At 39.0% G+C, this 23584-nt stretch overlaps 1 protein-coding gene across 1 annotated transcript in view; it reads right to left on the bottom strand.

Annotated features, from left to right (window-relative positions):
- The window catches only part of VRK2 (vaccinia related kinase 2), a 48190-nt gene extending 24613 nt beyond the window's left edge, over positions 1-23577 (bottom strand). Inside the window, exons 1-7 of the mRNA XM_009282510.1 lie at positions 23540-23577; positions 23097-23237; positions 11564-11619; positions 10634-10703; positions 9711-9798; positions 9461-9569; positions 7921-8013 (exon numbers count right to left, since the gene is read on the bottom strand). Coding sequence (XP_009280785.1) covers positions 7921-8013; positions 9461-9569; positions 9711-9798; positions 10634-10703; positions 11564-11619; positions 23097-23232 — 552 coding nt within the window. The 5' untranslated portion in view covers positions 23233-23237; positions 23540-23577. The remainder of the gene's footprint in view (positions 1-7920; positions 8014-9460; positions 9570-9710; positions 9799-10633; positions 10704-11563; positions 11620-23096; positions 23238-23539) is intronic.
- Positions 23578-23584: the final 7 nt, after the last annotated feature.

The following is a 23584-nucleotide window of genomic DNA, read 5'->3' as shown; positions in this document are numbered from 1 at the left end:
TCCCTTTAGCTACCTAAATAACCAGAAGGAGGAGGCCCCACAGTTCTGAACAATGTATCTGGGAGATGCACTGGCATATTCTTGGGACTTAACTGTGAAAGTAGTAACTGACTAAACTTCGTCTTGGTCACTTTTATGGTATTTGAAACTGAAAACAGAACAGCTCAGGAGAGCTGAGTTTACCTTCTGTTCTTCTGCTGCCTGTCAAGACAAACCCGAACATGCCATATGGCTCCTACGCCTCTATTTCTCTATAGGCATAGTGCATGCAGTACTGCATCCATGTCAGTTCTGCCACTCACATAATTTAGATTAAGGGCACAAGTCCACTCTATGAAGTTCAGATTAACATGTTCTACCCTCCAACAGCGATGGACTTAATACATGCGCATGGTCAATTACTGCAGTGCAGCTGACAAGCAGTAACTTGTTGAAAGCAGCTGGAATTTAATCACAATCTGTCCACTCCACAATATCCCATAGGTTATTTTCTCACTCTGTCATTTTCACACTCCCACCTGGCCTTTGCCCCTTACATTGACCAGTTCTCACATTAGGTAATTGCTTTTTTTATAAATATCCAAGTATAGTACTTTCACTTAAAAGAAAAATAATGCTACAGACTGCTATTATATTGCCAATGGAACTGATCTCTGGGGCAAAAGCTAAACCATCTGAAGGCATACAGAGATCATTTCTACTATTTCATATTATATTATAAAGAAAAACTTTTTCTTATTTGAACCTTAGTTTTGTTTCCTCTATAGCTAAAAAACAGTTTATCCCATAAAAGTCCAAAATAAACTCTTCTGACATTCACTTGTAATTTTATTATGTCACTCCTGGTAGAGGAAAAACACACAAACAAAAAACCCTCAAGAAAACTTAACGCATTATTTTGTAGCACATTCTGTTGAACTACTGATTCCTGTTTGTGCTCCAGGCAGCTTCAAATCCTGGGATGACTGGTCTCTTGGTTTTACTGTTTCTGCTGCAGGATCTGTGCTTATTTGGAGCGTGTAAGCTGGGATGCAGCACTCGCTTCCTGCAGGGTGATGGCTTTTAAGATACCGATGATGTTTTTCACCTGACAGACTATACAAACTGTGATACAAGATTAAAGACCGTAGGCACATTTAGAAAATCTGGGACAAGGCATAAACTTTGTTGGGTTGACCGATTTGATTTTCTCCCGTATCCATTCTCCAGCGTATTCCTGATGCTCTGGTACCTGTCCTAATTGAGTCCACAGTCAGTGTGAGAAAAACTAATTTAAACTACCCTAATATCAAGTTTTGCGAGTCTTCTGCAGCCTTTGTGGGCTGGGAAGGAGAAAGTAGGCTAGAAGGTATATTCTTCCCAGGCTAAGTGGTATATTTTGGATTTTGTTTGACTATAGATTTCTGACACGTACAGTTGACCAGATCCAATAAGATGAAATACAGAGCAGATTTCAACCTTTAAAAATTCAGGCTATGCCTTATATTAAAATGAGATTTTAACTGTTAGAAAAAACAATACATGAAAAGCATCTCTGCCAGCGCTCTGGTTCTGTCTGGGCTGGGAACGCTAGCTTATGTGATAGACACTCCCATATGGCAGCCCAGCCTTGGTGGTCTTTCAAATTATCGTAGCAACAGGGCATCTAGAAAGTAGCCACAAATATTGGCTAGTCAAACTTGAACTACGTAAAAAAGTTATCAGTTATCCTACAGATAAATCACAGTAACTATGTGCTCTTAATTCATTTTTAAGCAACAGATTTGCTTAGAATACCTTCAATAGTAGTATCAGCAGAGCAGTTTTAAATTTATACTGAAAACCCCCCCTAAAAGTGAGAAGTAGCTTCAGGTTATCCTGCCTTGACTGATGGTGGCAAGATCTGCAAACCAAGAAGCAATCACTTCTTAAAGCCACTCACATACAATTGCAACAACATCTATGACTGTACCACTGTTTGCTCTAGAAGTTGGCCGTGAGTGTCACCGTTCAGCTTACTTCTAGCTGAGCCATTTACCACTTCCACAACTTTCACATCAGATTTTTTCCACAAACATGCAACCAACGGTAGCCTCTCAAGGCAAAGGCTCTTGGCCACCAACAAAAATCAATCCCCTTCAGCTTGTACAAAACCAGCAATGCACTGTTACAACCTTGCCACAACCATTATCAGAATGACTACATTATTTTAAATTACCATTAATTTCATTTCATCAATTCTCCTTATAACCCTTCCATCGTTAAAAAGATATATAGTTCTTCATAGCTAGTTGTCACTTTTTGATAATGTAACACAGCATGCCCTTCCAAATTTGCTCAGAACACGGTGGGTAGGGGTAGTTAACAAATTTGTAGGTTGTTGCAGTTTTTTTAAGGGTATAGGGAGGGGGAAAAGAAGATGATTATTAAAGAATATTGAGAAAAATTAAGTCAGTGCTAGTATGTTTTTCAATACCATAAATATTTTTCATTTGCATGCTTTTTTTAGGAACAACAAAACAAATAAGAACAAAAAGAGAACAAAACATATGCAAAGTATGGTAAACAAGACACTTGAAACAAGAAATGGCAACATTGATGATGAAGGTGCAACAGTGACATAAGCCTAGAACAGCTGGGTTTAGCTGTGTTACATTTTGTACACTCCTTCCCACACACTTACTTATTTTAACTCTCTTAGTTTTGTTCAAGTTTCTCTTTTTTTACACATCCCAGACTGCACTAGACTCAGCAGTGCTTAGCATGGTCTGTTATTAATAGATTTTGTTATAGATTAGGAGCCAGATTTCCAAAGTCTTTGCACTTAATTTCATGCAAACATGAATGTGCCCATCTTATTCAAGCAAACAGCCACACAGGCACAAATAATTATGTGCACAAGCAACCAGCCGTAGATTCAGCAGTCCTCTTGTCCTTTCTGTGCATGACTCCCTCACAGTGCTTTATAACTGAAGTGCTAAATATCTGCTAAATATATAAAATGCTTACAACTTGTATACATTATGATACATAACTGCACTGATCTGGGAAGTCATAAGCCTGGCACTTTGGATTCTCATGGTATTCTCTTTATCTTGAAGTACACATAGCAGGAGATTTATCACTGAAAGGATAACAATACAGTGATTTTCTTTGTCCATTTGCTTTCCAGTGGTTCCATTACTAGGCTTATGTAATGCGCTGTAAATAATTAAGTAGATACTTAATTAATAACTGAGGCAGATCGGCTGCTAATGGCCATAGTGCCGTCAACTTCAGTTGGACACCACAGTACAAAAAGTCTAAAGGTAGACTGAAGTCCATCTTGGGACAGGAAGTCTGAAGTATAGCGTTTGGGACAGAAATAGCATCTTTCACAAAACAGAAGCCAAGGAAGGAGGAAAGCAGGTTAAACAAAGGAAAGAGGGGAAGAAATCGTCTGTGACTTGTCAGTGGCAAGTCCCAAGGCTGGAATCAATTGGACTCCAAGATATTTGGGCCATTACTACAAAAAGAAATTAAACCAGTGTGAACAGTTCTATCCAAATGTAGCAGTAGGACTGATGAAAGAAAATTAAGGCCATCTGATTATGAAACTACATCTCACATCAGGGGCGTAGCCAGCATCCATGAGTTAAAACTCAAGTGTTTCTGTATGGTATCTCTGCATACTGTAGCCTTCCTAAAAACACGTGAAGGAGAACAGAAAAGATTTTCCTTTTTCTCAATTCATCTGCTCTTTAGCATATCTGTCATACTGGACTACAGAGCAGGAATCAATGATTCATCTCTCAGTGAAAAACGGTTTAAAGCTGAAATTGTTTTCATGCATGTTTTTCCCATATGATCAATGCATGAGCTCTGTATCTTCTATGCCGGTCCACTGAAAACTCGTCTTAAAAGTTAACATTTTGAAACGTTTTTGTATTCTTCTTTTTTCCTTTTCAGTTAGGGATATCTATGATAATCAAGTCTAAGAGTTTTAGTCTGTAACTATCTTGTCTAAGAAACGCTTAAAATCAAATCAAAATCAGAACTGAGGGAGGCGCAACTGCAATTAAAATTTACAGCTTAAAAATCCAAATAGGCAACTTCTGGTGCAGACTTGAGTCTGCAACACAGCAGCATGTCTGCCCATATATTCCATGGGGGAAAAAAAAAAGAAAACACTACAAGGTAATTGTTTTGAAGAGGCATTCTTCCAAACCTTATTTCATTTATTAAAAACTCTGACTTTAAGCTCTCGTCTGGTGACCGCTTGTCCCTTTCAATAGTATCACAATTTAAATGAGTTTAATGGATTTGAATTTCTCTCTTAGAGTCTATATCAATAATGCTTATTCTGCTTCACCATACAAACAGTTACTACTACGCACCGAATTATCTTTAACTCGCTGCAATACTGAGACAGTGCTTCACTTGTTCTGTAATTTATAGGTCTGATCACTTCAAGTTTTCTTTCAGGCCTCTCCAAGATTCATGTGCCGTGTACTTCCCTCGGTACATCACTCCTATTCTGTCAGTCATTGTGCTGGGTCCACGTTCAGAAACATATTGACTAGAGAATTGATCTTTTGACCTGTAACTCACTGAATGGCCTCGCTCCCTTCTATTGAATAGATCTGCAGCAAGCTGCTCTTTGAGGTCAGTTGATTCTGATCTTCTAACCATTTCTAAACATCATCTGGAGGTCACAGAGTGACAGGACCTTCACTTTATTTGTTTCTCTGCCTTGCCATAGAAGGTAGGGGATAGCAGTATGGATTTCACACATTCTTTCAAAAAGGGGACTATGATACTTATTGGCTGTGGCATAAATTTACCAGGTTAATTTACAGAAAAGAGAGAAAGTAGCAGCAGAAAGTCTAACACAGAAAAATGATCTTTTTTGGAACTGCAGGAAGTGTGACAAATTTTTGCACATAAGAGTAACAACCCCCCCCCCCCCCCCAGCCACTAAATGACAAAAAAAATGCAAAGTTGAATATAAAGGTACACATGCTTTTTTGAACAGAGATTTATGTCTCTTCACCAAAGCAGAATATGGAAATACATTTTGTATATATTTTTTTTATTTTTAAGAGATTAGTTATGGGTTTCTTTTTAAAACAAATTTCTGGAATTAAAGAACACTTCCAATTTATTTTCTCTTAAAATCCTAGACCCTACAGAGCAAGAACCCGCTAGCATAAAATTCTTAACAAAAACTCACCACAGAAATTGTTAGGTCAGAGAGCTTTATTATGCCAACTCCCACTGAAGCTACAGGTCTCTCAGCTGGTATTCCTGAGTTTGAGTTTGCCACTGGCTAGATGCTCTCACTCCCTATTTATGAGATTAGGTTGATCACTTTACCTCCCAGTTCCATGGTTTTAAAAAAACAAGACCAAGGCAATCTAGCTATCCACCAGTTTAGCAGAGAGAGAAGGTTGGACAAAACACTTCACAGACATTTGGTAGCAATAACAGTGTCTGAGGTTTTATCTGAAGTGTCTTAAGGTTAGTACGAGATTGCCAAATTAAAATACAGCATCTCCGACAACAGTTTAGAGGATACAGGACAGGATATTCCATATTGTTGTCATATTTAGTCAGTGGTAATGCTCCATAGAGCTTCTTAAAATAGTGTTCTGGTAAATACATAATACATTCAGCTCACCAGCATGTTATAAAGACAGCTTGATTTGTAGAAAAGGCTGTCGCAACATCATGAAGTCTTACACAGGAACTAGACACGTTTGGGATTAGGAAGAAGCAACTTTCATGGCAAAATTACATGCAAATTAATGGCACATGCAAACAGCCAGGACATGACAAATGCAAAATCATCTGTGCAAGTACACATGTAGAGTTCTGAATACCTGAATCTGTATGAGAATATTGTCTAGTACTGCTCCTAACCCAGGTAAAGAACATTTATTGAAGCATGGGGGCAGACAGCACATCAGAGTCAACAATTCCAGGGGAAGGACATTCAATTAGTGGTATATGTAGATCTCCCAATTTGAAAGTTGTAGCTGCGGTGTTGGTGAGATTATTCCTTCTTTTCATGTCCCACAAGCCACAGAGCATACATGTTTCAAGATATTGTGCAAGCTGTGTCAGGAAAATAATTTTTATTTGACCAGAAACAGTCGTATTAAGCCATCTGCCCTGCTGTGTAAGCTAAATATAGTACACATTACCTCAAAATACATTTAGAAGTAATCATCACTGTCTACGTGGCTGTAGACTGGTATGGTATAGTTATCAAGGCTTCAGTGAAATCAGCAGACCTGTGGCCACTTGCAGAATTTCTGGGACCCATGACTGGGAAGTTTATCTGAATAATATCTCAACAGTTCTAAGTTTTCTTAAGCATGCAGAAATAAAAGTTTAATTCATACCTTACAAATGCAAGCAAATATTAGAAATTCTCTCCTGTTAGTTCTTCTGAATTAGAATGTGAACTTTGTAAAATGTTTTATAGAACAATTTCAGTGGAAAAGAAGTTTTACTGAAACAGAATTCTACACAAAACTTCTCAGCAGTAACATACACTTTGTACGTGTTGAGCTAGGAGCTACTTAAACTGGAATATCTATTGATTTCTTTTATTTAATAAATATAACTTAAGTTATATTTCCACCTAAAACCTCTGTCCAGTAACTCACAAGTATCTTATTTTTAATCTGTCAATTAATTTACTACTCATGAAAACAAAACACTATATAGCACAATATATATTTCATGCAGACAACATGAGAAACACATCAGAAAATCATCCTGCAACTGGCTAATTCAAAAGCAGCTGATCAAAGTCAGGTACATGTCTTAAAATTTTATGATTACTGTAAATGGACACTTCCAAAACTATTTCAATGTGAAAAACTGCAGCATATCTCACTGTCATAAAAATATACAATAGCCAAGACAAAAAAAGTCATTTGAGTTATGTTAATGGGTTTGGGTAGCAGATCGTTTTGCCTCTGAATAGCCTCCTTCTTTGGATTCGGCAGGCTGGTAAAGACAATAAACTGAGATTATGTACTGGCTGCTACCACTGTCTAAAACCATGGTTGTTTTCAACAGCCATGATAGTTTGAAAACTATGTGTTTTAGAAAGCTGAAAAGTTAAATTTGACCCAACCATTTAACTTGAAACTTGTAAAAAAGCAGATATAGTTCAATGGTTCAACCTTCAATGGCAATGAGCTGTTTTGCAAGATCTGTTTCTTCATCACTGCAGCGGAAAAACAAAAATTGAAAGGAGAAGTATTGCTTACAGCTAATTATATTTAAGTGAAGTTAGAGGTGTCCTTTTTTCCTAAAAGATATTCTTTTCCAAGAAAAAGCATACTTAGATTTTATTAACTGAAGAAAAAAAGACCCTGTAAGAGCATGTGAAGTATGACAGGATCAAAAGATTTGTTTCAAAATGTTTCTCCAAAACACTTCAATTTCAAGGCTAGCATTAGGCTTTAGTGTGTTAGACAGCAACAACCTTAATCCTACTTACCTGTTACATCCACTACAACGAGCAGGACGTAAGAGTTAGTGGCATGGAAACACAATTCATGACAATATTAGAAAGCTAGAACTTCCCAAGAATGAAAATTCAACGGGCCGCATCCTTCAACTCTACTAATATACTTAAGCTGGCATAACCTAGAACAGCAATCAGGTCCTCTAACTTGCCTTACCCTCTTCATTAGTTTACCTATCCATACCAGTATGCCAGTCAGCAGAGCACAAAGGGAACAAAGCAGAGTTTTGTCCTGCTTCTTTCTCAGACCTTAAGCTCCACAGAGCCACTCTCAGATTTGTCGTGAGAGGATGTGAAAGTTCATGCATAAACTTCTTTTACTATGTGAATTGTTAATGCAGAACATACATAACTTAAAACTATTAAACAGTTATAAACACATTAGAGTAACAGTGTAGATAAGTAAACATGCTTACCTCGTGTGGATTGGTGTAGCCCAAAAGTAGATTTGCTGCTTTAATGTCACCATGAACATACTCATTTTCATGTATATATTCCAAAGTATCCAACTAGGAAAGGATTTAGAACAGAAAAGAAAACCATCATCTTCTCCACTCTGCCCCTAACCCTACCACCAAATATTTCTCACTTATACAGTGAAATCAAGGCCTACACAGACTGGGCTGACAAATTTGTTTTGAGTTAGAGCACAAGGACTACCTACTCTGTCCACAGGGTCTGTTCCCACCAGGCACATAGCGGATGGCAAATAATAAACAAGCCATACTTTGCCATGAGGTATCCCTGTGTAAGTACCTGTGAGTACCAGCTTCTAAGGTCACAAAGCAAGAATGAAACTAGCACTTTATAAACACTGGAGGAAATGTTGAGAACACCAAGCTCTTAAAAAGAACATATTCAGTCAGCCCTGAAGGTTTATAATATATTTGATCCTGACAGTTATTATATGACCTGCATTTCATGTCACCATCCCCCTGCATCATCATCCTTCTTCAGCTCCTTATTGAGGTACGATAGCTCCAATTGTTATTAAAAAACACGTTTGCACTTGGCAACTCATACAAACAACAATCTAATCCTGGCTTTTGGAGAGTACAAAGATTGCTACAAGTTTGTCAATTATGTGACTATGAAAGCCCTTCACTTTTTTTTTAATTATCATTATTATTATTATTTAGGTTAAAAGGAAACTTTGGAGATGTCCAGTCTAAACCCCCTGCTTCAAGCAGGACTAATGTAAGTTAGACCAGGTTGTACAAGAGACTGAATAGTCAAGTTTTAAAAGTCCCCAAGGATGAACATTTCACAGCCTCTGCGAAGCACATTCCAGTGCTAAGACACTCTTTCTGCGAAAACATTTTCTTTATACTCAGAGTTCCTCTTCCTGCAACTTATGACTATTGCCTCTATTCCGTTTGCTGTGCACCTCTGTTCAATAATAGCAGTCTTTCACAACACAAATGATATTACAAAGGAGCACGTATACAATCTTCCATTAGTATGTGCCAGTCTACACACATTTGAAAACAAAACTGGTATTTGCAGACTAGCCTAATCCTGGCCTGTACAATCAGTGCATTCAGCAAACACACTGAAAATTTTGCATTCAGGCATGCAATTGTGAACTTTGACAAATATGGATGTCTAATACAATACCCTTCAGACATTGGCAAAAAAAATCAATACATGTTAAAGCATATAAGAATAGGCTTACACATCTCAGTCTAGGCACGCATTTTGAAGTGTATGGTCTATGTTTTAACCTATTAGAAAAAAATTTGATTTCAGCCCACCAACTTCCAGTCTGCAGGGGGTCTCGATGTTCTACTTAATACTCATTTTATTTTAAAAAAAGATGGAAAATAAGAAAATACATAGCATTTACACGTTTAATTCTAAACTCAAGAGCTACCTGAAGGAACTATATTAGAAAGATAATTTTCTAGTTGAACTCAGCAAGTTCGAGACAGCAATTTCCTCTCTCTCTGTACATACCATTCGTGCCCCAAGTTGCAGAACAGTCTCCTTCTTAAATCTGCTTCCACAATCTTCAAACATTCTTTGAAGGTCTTCCCCCAGTCGCTCCATGACCATGAATCTATAGCTACCAGGAAATATTTAAAAGGGAGGAATCCTTTAAGACAAGACTGCAAGTTTGTGTCAGATTGAAAGGACTTATCTCCATTTTGTTGAAAATGGATCTTCAGTCAATTTGAGGCTTAATAATTACAATTCATCTTATTACCTTTTTCCCTTGTACTCAGCCAAGCCTGATCCCCAAAACACTGGAATTCCTAAACATTTTATTTTTTTGAGATTCATCCATTTTCTTACTGTAATGATAATAAAAAGATAACATTGGGTTAAAGGTAGCTAGAGAATTTCAGGTTTGGTGTGGGGTTTTTTTTGTTGTTTTTCTTTTAGCTATCAAGCCAAGCCTTTGAATGAAACAATGAAACAAATAAGACTTATTTGGCAGTTTGTGTAGCAAACAATTCAGACCATAACTTTACTCTGAAGTTCTCTACATTCTGCAACACAAGAAGCAGTTTTTTGTTCTAGCAAAGTGGTACTTTGTTCCCTTAGAAGGCAGATAAGCAATTATCAATAGCTGAAGAAATAATTCCTTTAGAAGCTCTACTTTATTCAATACAGAATGCTTCAAGCTATCGAAAGTGTTTATGTCTACCAGCAATCTAAGTCATCTAAAGTCTTTAGGACAGTTCCCATGAATAAATCACATTCATGCTTAAGTGTCTGCAGAATCAAGTGCCTTGATTACTACTAAATCCTGCAATGATTACACACACTCTTAGCTCTGCACATGGAAATAGTTACTCTCAGAAATACGGTCACTAATTAGTCCATGTAGTACCTCTGTTCTAAGGCTGGCCTCTCTCTGGAGTCCATTCATTGTTGTGCACTCTGAAGTGTGCACATAATAAATTTGGCACGCTTCTGTTCTCCCTCCTGATCAGAAAGGACAAGGATGACATCCAAGTAAAGAAACCTATAGCAATCTAAAATTATTATAGCACCAACTATGATTAGTTCAGTGTATATGAAATGAGTTGGCTATCAAGCTCTAAAGCAACAGTTCTTACTAGAAGTAGTTAAACCCAAACTTGCCCTTAAATCTACCTGAATCAGAACTGATATATTACTTACTATGCTCTTGTTTTGCAGCCCTCTGGTAAAATTTCAGTTCAGAAAATAACGGGCCATTTTCAAGATATTCCTAGTGAGAAATAAACTTAGTATCATAAAATGAAAGACAACAGTTTCTAAAGGTGTATGAGAAATTCAAAGAGGATGAAACCCCCTTTTTTTTTCCCCTCACCTCCCATATACCATGCCATCTGAAATGTAATTTTAATAAATAGCTTAAAAAAAAAAAAAGTTGTTTGGCAACACATTTTCATAAACAACACAGATTCTTTCAGGAATTATTTAAGACACTATTTTCAGAAATATTGTAGATCAGGTGTGTTTAAGTTCATAGTCTGATTTTCCTTACTAAACTGTTGAGGGCAGTAATCAAGGAAAGGGAAGAATCAAGTCAAGGAAACAGTGTGTGTCATGGAAATGCCATATATATCCCCAAGCAGGGAAAGTATATCAAGATATAAAAAAACAGGGAAAAAAACAAAAGCCACAAGCATGCAATACAGACCCAATGCTGAAAATAAGGACGGATCATGCCATCTGAAATGTCATTTTAATAAATAGCTTAAAAAAAAAAAAAGTTGTTTGGCAACACATTTTCATAAACAACACAGATTCTTTCAGGAATTATTTAAGACACTATTTTCAGAAATATTGTAGATCAGGTGTGTTTAAGTTCATAGTCTGATTTTCCTTACTAAACTGTTGAGGGCAGTAATCAAGGAAAGGGAAGAATCAAGTCAAGGAAACAGTGTGTGTCATGGAAATGCCATATATATCCCCAAGCAGGGAAAGTATATCAAGATATAAAAAAACAGGGAAAAAAACAAAAGCCACAAGCATGCAATACAGACCCAATGCTGAAAATAAGGACGGATAATTAAGAGAAAGAACTGCATACAAGTTAATTTAGAAATTAGATCTACACATTACCACTTTAATTACATGCACCGCATCATCTTCTACAGGAACATGAGTTTGAGGGGAAGCTGCAAAATGAGAAAGAGACAGGGATCAAGCTGGATGCAACAAAATATAATTGCAAACAAAGACCAAGCTAACATTGCATAAGGTGACCAAAAAAAATACTTGACAAAGATACCCAACATTTTGTCTGAATTCCTGCTTTTAAAGGTCAGAGTTTTGCAAGTTCAAAGAAAAACAAAACGAAAACCACACACACACACAGAAGTTTTAATCAACAAGTACAGAAGCAATTTTAACCCACATTTTCAGAACTCTCTCCCTCGATGCTAATTAAGGAGTAAGCAGGACGTCCCCATCGCATGGTTGCACCACAATGAGCTATTCCATTATAACAGACTATGTTTAAGTCATTCCAGTCAATTGGATAACCTCTGTATTTGGTTGCTGTCAATCCACTGTCGTGACAAAGACACCACTTAGAAGTTATGACCTACATTATGCCTCTAGACAGGATTGTCTGCTTTCCTCTGTTACAAATTAATTTGGCCCTAGAACCTTGATTTCTATTCTGACATTATTTAGACACTGGCCTAAGTTAGGGATAGCACAGCCACCACCTGCCTAAAGGGGAGATGAGGGATTGTGCCTCTTACTGCAAGTAGAGATTTCAAAACAATAATTGACCACATGTGCCAATTACAGCCCAGGAGACAGAACCTCTCTGCACAGACAATGCAATCCTATTTTCTTCTGACCCTGAGAGAACTATCAGTTCTCTCTGATACTACTGAAGCTACATGGAGCTACACTGGGATTAAAATTTAATGAGACTAAATCATCTTTTAGAATCATCACTGCAAAAGACTAAAAAGAATACAGTTCCTAGGAAATAAGTGTCCCTTTCAAACTTTTTATAATGATCAAATACCAACAACAGTCCAGGTGTGAAACACTTCAAGTATCAGCACACACAAAAATAGACTACTTTTATCCACATAATAAAAATCAAGTAAACTTGGATCTAATCAAACCATCCAAGCTTACATTTTTTGACGGTCAGGGCATAAAAATATTTTTACAATGGACAGACTCCTTCAGCGACCATTTCCTTCAATTCTATTCAGCATCTGGGTTGAATCTGGCAGCATACACACCCCAAACACCCGCAGGGTCCCCACTGCCTTCTGCTTGACACTTCCCCATGTGAATGCTTCTGTGCTAGTAACACATGAAGATAAAATGAACATATCCTAAAACAGTAGCTCTGGAAGGTGTGAACTACCTATAGACTCAAACGAGTAGCAGTCACATTCAGAATACAATTTAAAACTATCATACAACCAGGAAGGAAATTTTGGTAAACTTTGTTCTTACCATATTATTATACTGAACTGGGAATTAAGGCACAGGTGCTTAAGTCTTCATCTTTCTCTGCCACATGTAGACTATGCGTTAATAGCTGAAGACTTTAGTTTAAAGGAACACATCCCATGTGTTTTCATTGTATTCAACACCATCACATTACTCAAACAGAATGAGATGTGCTCCCTTACTGACACAGATCAGAAAAGAACCTGTGTATAAGAAAATGTATTTTAATACTGTTACTTAACAGAGGTTGGATAGGTATAGAGAAGTATCAAATTTAAATGTATTTGAAAGAGTCTGATCTAACTTCCCTGTAGACATCTTGACATTTTATAAAGAGAGGCCTCATTCATGGTAATCTGGAACAGACAGTAACAGCTGTCAGGGTAATGAAGAAGAGCAATTAACGGGAGGTAGCCCAGCAAAAGGGCCTAACCCCCATGGTTCTTACACTATGCCGGTGCGGATGATTTTTGGAGTCACACTGAAAGAACATCCTGAAGAAAAATAAAACCAAAACTAACTGGCAATCGTTACAACATGAAAAGGGAGAAAACTCAGACAAAGCTCAACAAGATACAGGAACAGATGCTCCACAAAATGAGTAACATGACATTCAAATCTACAAAAGGAGAAATGGTATTATTGTTTTTACTGCACATAGATGAAACAAGGCATAACATTCACAGTGAAAAACACTCTAAACTTCTTACACAGATAATGCTTAGACAATTAATCTCATACATACAGCTAAGCAGAAGTTGCATGCCTACCTTTTGTTACATCATTTTAATTAACCATTCATATATCAGGCAGCAATACTTTAGCCACAGCTCAGAAATAAGACAGACTATTTTTTGTCCATAAATAAACATAAATGGTTTTTAAAAAATTGTCTCATTACTATGTATAGTTACTTAACAGACTGGAAAGGCTCCCAAGGTTTAACAAACAGTCTGATTACATACCTCATAGACCACCACCACATACTCTCCTGCGAGTTTAGCTCATAGTTAATTACTGTATACTCGTAATTAGCCATGTGCTAGCCTCGTTCTGTGTGGTAGCACATGGCTATTTATAATATTACAATCAGTTAAATGCTAGACTGCAGGACAGTAAGCAGAGACCCTGCAGGAGAGCAATGCTGATAGGCAGGAGGTCTCTGATGGCATATAAGTACACACAGAGTACCAGGAGCACTATATGGCGAGATTATGTTTGCAAAGGATATCTTAAAATAGCATAACAAGCGTGAGAGTTCCCAGTTTACAGTTTATGTTGCTTTTATCAACTAGAGACGCACAGTCTCCTTACATTTTGGGGGAGGGGTGTTGATGTATGCACACAATCAAAACCATTGTCTGCATAATTGTTAACCGGGAACACTGGCGCAAGATGAAGCTGTGTAGGGGGCTGTGGCTGTTTCTATCTCATGCCAAGACGAGTCTCACAAAACATTTGCAAAAGGCGAAGGGCACAGCCCTATTTTCCTTTCCTCCCCTTCACTCCTCAATTGCAGCCACCATGCCAGTGAAAAGCATATGAATTTAAAATGCACTCTGAAATAAAGCAGTGCAGCAAGATTCACATTCTTTGCCATAATTTCCAACTGTTGTGCCTACACAGCACAGCAAATAACTTACCTCAAATTAACCCATGTCCAGAATTCCCTAGTTTCACCCAGGCACAGCAGTTATGGTCTTATCATCCACTTTAATGGTGAATTTCATCCGTTTTGTTGCTGAGTGCCACAACCTTAATTAATGTAGCTTTCTAAATGTTAATAAGACATGGTAACAAAAGGGTGTTTCTGGATGAACTGTGATTTCCTACAACCACACAGCACAATTGCATGCAGTCTGACAAAGAAACGTGCCAATTCTATTTGCCAGTTCAAACGTGCTTGTTGTAGTTTTAGCAGTTAATTTGTTGCAGTCACATTTGGAATATGGTGAAATATTTTCAATGGCTCTCACAGAACCAGTTTTGTTGACAAAGTTTACACAGTGGAAAAGAAAACAGCATTGATTTGGCAGTTTGAAAAAACATCCCTGCTCCTGTCCACAGCTGGTGTCTTTGCCACTGCTGGATATTTTGAGGATATATTTGTTTGGGAAACATGACTACAATTATTTTCAGAAGTTCTTGGGTTGCTAGTATTTTATTTTTGCTTTGTTTCATTGGTTAACTAATCCTGAAGAGTGATATTGTCAGCTTAGTTTTTTGCAGAAATAAAAACTAACCTCAAAAATACCACACTTCAAAGTTACAGGCTACCTATAAAAAAACCTGGAAAAATTCTGACCCCGTTTAAGTCAAGCCAAGAGCTGTTAAATTCAATGGCTAACAAATGGGGGGGGAGGGCCATTCCTCAGAGCACCTAATGATAAAAAACAATCCAAGTTGTGGGAATACAGTTACTAAAAACAAAATGTACACAAATAAATAAAAAGTAGCATCTGCTATTTAACACACAACTTCAAGTATTTCCTAAATATGGAGGATACTAAGGCAAATATTTAAAGGCAAACAAAGCACATTGCTTTCCCCCTTCACCTTCGCAATATCCAGTATTTCCCAAGAACTGAAACATTCAGTGCTTGAAGGGTGTTTACAGTTCATTTTTAACATAGCCTAAGGAAGACCTGCTTCTCTGCTCATATTGTTACTTTAAAGACACATCGTCATTTCCTGGACAGACTCTTTTCTGAGCAGTGTTTATGAATAGTTTTTTTTCCTAGATTCTTCTAGGTAGCTTTATGAATGCAGAGTTTTATTATACAAATTACATATACATAGCCCTCTGTATCATGCTTGTGAAACCATCTTCCACAAGACCTAACTAAACTGTTTTCGGTAGAAAATGGTGCTCAACTGCTAAACTATTTTGCAGATAACTGCAAATGCCTCCAAGTTCAGAACATTCAGCTCTGGTAGGAAATTTCACTGTATTTCTTACTCATCTTTCTATGAAACCTTAATCTTGATTCACTAGTGCCAAAGTTTTGTATTCCACAGCAATGGAAGCCACTGTTCGACTTTCAAAGTTAATTACTCTAAGCTGGAATAGGTATGACACATCCTTTAACCCCAGGCAGAAAAGCTATGCATGGTCTGCTCTTACAGCACTCTCAGATGGGAGTCCAGGCCTCTACTATTTAAAACTTGATGCACAAACTGTTTTCTGGCAAGATTCTGCTCCAGCCCATCTGCTAGTCTGACATGGTGCCCACTCAGAAGATACTATGCCAGTTTCAGTGGGGTACAGGTGCCAAAGACGGCTGACAGGAGTGCCCTCTATAAGGCAACAGGTGCCCTATCTTTCATCCAAAGCTCTTCCTGTTACCATATAACCCTGCTCAGAAATACATCTCCCACTGAAGGCGGGGGGGGGAATCAAACCTGCTCTCTTGACTTTCTAGTTTTACTTAGCATGCCAAGGTCTCGGTCCCTGATCAGAACTCTTGAAAGATGGACTAATGAAGAGCAAGACAACAGCTCCCAAATCACAGGTCCATACATATGGAAAAAAAACCAAAACAAAACCCAACACATTAAGTGGCAGAACACTAAAGTGTAATGGTAATGATCTCTGCAGACTTTGTAAAAGGTTTTAGACTACTGTGTAAAAATGAGTTATGCTTTCAAAGTTCAGACTTCTAGCCTACAGAGGACCAAAAACAGAAGAGGTAAGATTCAAGAGGAAGCAGTCACCAGCAAGAACTCGTCAAGGCAGGGAGTATTTCCTCTTCAACAGATGGAGCAGGCTGATCCTGTACTATGTGGTCAGCCCTAAGTAACCACCGAGTAGCAAAATCAGGCTAAACTTATGATTTAGTTTCTCCATAGACAGGGCGAAAAATTAGGTAGTCTACCTGCTATATCTATATTTATACAGTTTAATATTAGTGACTACGTGAAAAGACTCTTTCCTGAAGTGGTGTTTGCCTGCCAGTGAATTTATTTTCACACTAAGGTTCACACCTGCAGCTACAATGAGACCTTTGCTGAAATGCATTTTAACATCTGAAGGTTAAGAAAAATCCATCCCTAACCAGACAGTTACTTGCTAGTGCTATTAATTACAGGGTTTTGCTATTAATATTCTTCTTTCCATTGAGTTTATAAAAAACATGCTGAATGTATATCTTTCGGTATCATTTTTACTGCATTTTTAATTCATTTGCTGCACTATAGTAAATATTTTCAGTGAAGTTAATTTAAGCAACTGTTGAAGTACTTAATTTCCCTAGAACCAATTGCTAAAGCCGGCTTCCTAATGCAAACCAAGGAATGAACAGTATGACAATGACAGAATGTGCTTCCATCAACGCTTCTCTTCCCTGACACAGGTACACCCCTGCTCACAGCTATACAAGTTATCCGTGGAAATTACCCTTTCTGAAATAGAAACAAACTTTCTTTCACACCTCAGCCCGATTCCCAGAACACCAGGCCTCAGAATAGCAACGGCAGAGTGTACTATGGTCCAAGCTTAAAAGCAGAAAAGGCCACAACCAAACCTCTTACCTACCTCCACCAGCAGCAGAGCCCCCTGTGTCGCTGGTATTAAAAGACCATATTCACCCATTTAACCACTGTTTACTGCTCAAGCAGATATTCTTTGCCTCTTCTTGGAAAATGGGGGGGAGGGAAAGAAAAAAGAAAAGGATAGTGTGCTGGCTATACTGGTGACAGATCTCCAAGCAGGGCAGAATTATCACCAATTATAGCTTTATCAATATGTACTTTCCTGAGATTCCCATATTGTAACAACACATGCAAAAATAGCAGTCAAACAGCAACACATAAACACCTGCTGCAAAGCCAGCTACGAAAAATGGTTTCAAAACTCTTAGTTTTCACCTATCACTTACAAAGTTCCATTACAATATACAGGTATAATACAAGTAAAACACATTTGCAACATAATAAATTCTATTGTAAAAGACATCATCTAACAAACATGTGTGTATATAAATATATATTAAAAAAATATTTTGCAGAACCATCAGTTTCCATGAGAAAGAAGCCTGCAAGTAGATAGTGCTGTGTACAGCAGATTTCACTGTGACAGTAGAATCTTAAAAAAACATTGTGTGACCTTTCTGCATTTAAATTTTCAGTCCAAATTGTGCATTAATAGAGTGCTTGCAGCAGGACTAGAGAATGATTTATATAAAGACTGGTGTTAATTACTGACTGCGATCAGGAAGATAAATGAGAGAATATAAGGTGCCCAGTAGCACCCTCCTCAACTCTTGCTTAATCTTCCAATGTACTGCCACTGTTCTCCGCAGGGCTACAAACTAGCCATGAGACCACCAATATGTCACGTTCTTCCCTGGTTGCTCTCCATTCTGCTCCCCCTTATCAAAGAGACAACAGTTCTGTCTGAGGTGCCTGACAGCAAATCAGCACCGGTAACAAAAATAAAATAAAATAAAACTTCTAACATACAACAGCATAGTTAATTCCATCTTATGATCCATGTTGCTCTTGCTACAGCAAAAGCAGTGCTTGAGAGAACATCTCTAGATAGCTTCTATTGCTTCGGGCAGCAGAGGAAGCTCTCCTCTTCAGAAATATTGGGAGGAATCAGTATTTGTAAGCCTTCTGCTGCTGGATTTGCTCCGGTCAAGATAAAAACGCAAAGGGAACCCAAGGGAAGGAACAAGTCAACAAAGAAACAGACAAGATGGCACAGACAGGAAAGAGAAAGACTAATTAGAAAATCAGGGAAAACGTTTGTGAGGCAGGACAGAACTTGTAGATAGTGATAACTTTCGGGTACATAATTAGAAGTTTAGAAGCTCTGCACCTGAAGAGACTATTTGCATCCTAGGGCTCAGGGTCAGTAAACGGCTTTCAGCAGCTTTGATTTAGTGAACAGAACCTTCCACAGAATGCATCCCTTGTAAATATATTTTGCAGAGATAATGTAAAATTTCTCAAGAACATTGTTATAGATTAATGGAGTATGGAGTACTCTTAATGAGAAATTTAGCTATAACAACGCACATCAAAATCTTTACACCGCTACTGTAAAAATACTTATTAAAAGATATAGCTGGCAAAGTTAACCTTTACTTTTATAAAAGGGCTGTGCTGTTCATATGTGGCAGGCAGTCAAATCTGTCCCTGTTCTCCTGTCTTGCCCACCTCTCTACAGCTCTTTCTGGGTTAGCTTCTCACTGAAAGTGTAGTGGTCCTCTCACATCTTGCTGTATATGCACTAAAAACTAGTCTGAACAGCACAGAGAAAGAAGGTGCCTCTCAGCACCAAGCATCCGTATCTTACTCTCAAACATTCGTCATCTACTTCACTCCCCTTGACTCTCAAAGACAGCTAAACTCTTTTGCAGGATCAAGCCCAAAAAAACCTACTGAATGGTATATTTTACATAATATAAACACATATCAGAGATAAAGAGGTGGACTAAACAAGAAAGCTTCAGTTAGCATCAATACTTGGGGATAAATCTTGTCCATTTCCTCTTTTAATTGTAGGATGAGCTATAAGGGGAACCTAGCCTTCAGTTCAGTGCTACATGTAACATTCACTACTTCTGAAAGAAGAGATTAAACGAACACAAATACCATTATAAAAGTGGCTGCTGTATTTCTTCAGCTACGCTGTCGCTTACAAAAAACCACAGAATAGTAATACCAAGGGTCCCAGATAGTATTCTCATTCTCAACTAATCCACTGACTGCTTTCCACATCGGTTCGGTGGGAGCCAAACTGCAACAAACACCACAATATATGAAATCACCTCAGTGGTCTGTGTGATCAGGCAGAAAACTAATCAAATCTGCATGAAACTGACTGAATCCCACATGCTACACCACCACAAGGTTCGGTGTGACTTGGCTGCCACAGAAAATGCCAGAGCTATATTCCGAGTGATTCAGGAACACACTTTTTGTCTTACACGTGGAGAACTGCACCCACTACAACCTTGCTTTCTGCACTGCATCCCCAGTTCCCTCAGTCCCCCCTCTCCATGGGAGCCTTCTGCAAGTTTCTGTCTTCCTTTCCTTTATCCTTGAATGGCAATATCCAGAGACACATTAACTCTACTTCTTAGCTCATGCTAAGGTCTACTTTTCATACGGCAATATCTCATACATGCTCTATGCACAGCATCTCCCAAATGTAACCAACTGATGTTTCAAAGATGGTCATAAAAAGCTATCAGATATATCAAAACGAAAAAGAATGTAAATATTCTAACTGCACTAGAATAGAATCCTAGAATCGTTTAGGTTGGAAAAGACCTTTAAGATCATCCAGTCCAACCATTAACCTAAGACTGCCAAGGTCACCACTAAACCATGTCCCTAAGCGCCACGTCTATGTGTCTCTTAAATACCTCCAGGGATAGTGACTCAACCACTTCCCTGGGCAGCCTGTTCCGGTGCTTGACAATCCTTTTGGTGAAGAAATTTTTCCTAATATCCAATCTAAACCTCCCCTGGCGCAACTTGAGGCCATTTCCTCTCGTCCTATCGCTTGTTACTTGGGAGAAGAGACTGAGACCCACCTCGCTACAACCTCCTTTCAGGTAGTTGTAGAGAGCAATAAGGTCTCCCCTGAGCCTCCTTTTCTCCAGGCTAAACAACCCCAGTTCCCTCAGCCACCCCTCATAAGACTTGTGCTCTAGACCCTTCACCAGCTTTGTTGCCCTTCTCTGGACACACTCCAGCACCTCAATGTCTTTCTTGTAGTGAGGGGCCCAAAACTGAATACAGTATTCAAGGTGCGGCCTCACCGGTGCCGAGTACAGGGGGACGATCACTTCCCTGGCCACACTATTTCTGATATAAGCCAGGATGCTTTGACTCCTCTGTAACTGCAGTTAGTTGAAACCCCTATCATCACCACTGGTTCAGTCTGTAGAGCAGTTAGGTATGTGTGAACTATATTAATTATACAAATTCCAAAGGAAACCAGACCAGAAACTCCACTACAGGAACCTGTCAGATGCACTCCAACTACTAACAGCAGCATAAGGATTCAAAACAGTTCCTTCAGACAGCCTCAAACCATGCACTTGGTGAGGAAATTCAGTGCAGCAGACCACACCAAATCTAGTCCAAAGTAAAACAAACTCTCAAATATAGGGCAGATGTTAAGGCCATAGCCATCAACTGTTGCCATGTACTTATTCGCTTCTGTTACACCAAACTACTTGCAAACATATACACAGCCTTAGTTTTCTCCAGGTTTTTCAGTGACTGTTTACTTTGTGGAAAAGCAAAAGCAGTGTCATTTAGGTTGTTACTGAAATCTTTTTGCTTCATTTACACAGGCATTCAGCAGAACAAAGTGCATTTTCCTCTTCTTTCTAAAAGCCAGTTTACGCCTTTTCCCCTCCCTAGAAAGTTTCTCCACTCAAACCTGAAGTCTAGATGCAACTTAAGTCCAGACGCACAAGTAAAATTGTCCACCCTCCTGTAGTCTACAGCCACACATTAATAGCTGGAAGAACAGTTCAACTGGGCAAGCACTTTAGAGAAGCAACATCTGACCACAGATGGGACTACCACACCATGAAATAAAATACGAGTCTTCAGTTGCCATTCAATTCTTTGTGATTAACCATAATGGATATGAGGAGGAAAAAAAGAGGGAGAGGAAGAACACTTCAGTGCAATATAAAATGTTCCTGAACAGCTGAAAGCAGACAAGCACCATGAGATAGCCAGACAGATGTAACAAAGATCACAGTAAATCTGTCACCAAGAGACCAGTGGCACACAAGTGCTACATTTATGTCTGCAAATACAGAAAGAGCAAACATGCTAACCCTTCTATAGAAAATGCACACTTTTTCTCTCTACAGTAGGTGCCTGATGCTACAATTTGACACTGATGGACAATTCCTTCACCTCCATGAAACCACACTGAATCTAGCACAGCTCTGCAGATTTGAAAGGAGTTACTGAAGACAAAAGAATTGAGAAGACGCATGACATGATACCTGTTCTAATGAAAACTTGTCTCACTATAAAAATCTGGAAATCACACTAAGTGGAAAGCTCATGCTGCATAACACTGTATTAACAGATTATTTTCCGACAAATGATTCAATATGACAGAAACATCATTAAGAGGTCAACTGAAAAAAACCAAGAGTGGGAAACAATCAAAACTGTATTTCCCATGGCAGAAACACACAAAAAGGAAAAGCTTAAAAAAAGAAAATATAGCTGATTTAGGCATAAAAGGAAGTCGATTTATAGGAGTGACTTGCTTATCAAGTTTTAAACATTAATACTCCAAATAGGGAGTTAACATACCTCTAACTTAAAAGATCATGTTTGGCTCCAGGGATGATGTACTAAACTGCTTCTAGATAATTCTTTACTGCTGTCTTAATACAAGCTCAATTTAGTCCCTAACAGTCACTGTGGACTAGTTTGCCTGCATATGTTTGCAGTGCAAAAAAACCCCAACAAATTCATAATATTGCCTTGAAAACAGGATTTGCTCTTTCATAGAGACCAGCAACAGTAATGTACATTATATCCTCTCCAGTGACCCAGAATGCTTTACAAACTGCCTCTCAAAACCTTATAAAACACAGACTGAGTGAAATGCAGCAGCTTCTTCTAAAGAAACATATCTAGGCTAGAGCAAATAAAGAACAGCGTTTCCACCTCTGGTGAAAGACTTTAATTCAGAGGCAACACCCAGCTAACTATTGTTACTGTTACGTTTCTTGGATGAAAACTGATTTAGTCTTGGCCAGAAGATAACATTTCCAATAACTGGAAACCCAGAGCGCAAGACTGGCATAAGTCCAAAGTGGCAGCTCATGAAAGAATCCCCATTACTTTGAAGAGCATCGCCTAGCAGCGCTCTTTGGTAGTCTGACAACAGAAGCACCTTGCCTACCCCACACAAGCTCCATAGAAAAGTGCACTAGAAGCCAGCAAACTGGGCTGGACAGCCCATGGAGAACACGCTGCACCATCAGCAACACTTTGAACAACAAGGACGCTCAACAGGGTGCTGCCAACCTCAGAAAACCACACTTCAACACAGATGACCACCAGCACGTAAACAACAGTAACTTTTTAAACCCAGTCTGTCTTACTCGTGTCAGAAAGTTACAAAGAAATTTGCAAGTCACCCTTCTAATCATCACCAGTATTTTACCTAAATAGATCAAGCCAAATCCTCCCTGGCCGATCTGACTGCCCAGCCTCCAGACTTTTCCTTCGGTGTCTTTCAGGATCATGTCTCTTGGGAGAGGAACTGGCAGCTTGCCTCTGCCCCGATTCTTAGGCGGCATCGCACCTTGAGGGGGAAAAAATGAAAGGAAAAGTTGACTTTTGCCAGAAGAAACAATATCCCTCGATGTCCTCTGCCCAACAGACACCAAGCAGGGGGGCAGCTCTCCGCGGCCTCCCCGGACGATCCCCCTCAGGGCGGCGGCCGCGCGCCGGAAGGTTCTCCCCCACCTCAGGGCCAAAGGGCCTTTCACTTGAGCAGCAGGCCGGGGCGGCTCACTCGCAGCGGCCTCCCCTCCAACGGCCGACGGGACAGGGGTAGTAACCGGCCCGCGCTCGGCCTCGCCGCCCGCTCGCCCCTACACCCACCTCCGCAGGGCCCCCGCGGCCTCACCCCGGCGCCGGCCGCAAACC

The sequence above is a fragment of the Aptenodytes forsteri genome, unplaced genomic scaffold (genome assembly GCF_000699145.1).
Source record: "Aptenodytes forsteri isolate BGI_AS27 unplaced genomic scaffold, ASM69914v1 Scaffold5, whole genome shotgun sequence".
Classification (NCBI taxonomy): Eukaryota; Metazoa; Chordata; class Aves; order Sphenisciformes; family Spheniscidae; genus Aptenodytes; species Aptenodytes forsteri.
The sequence above is the reverse complement of the archived record's forward strand: the minus strand, read 5'-3'. Positions and strand labels throughout refer to the sequence as shown.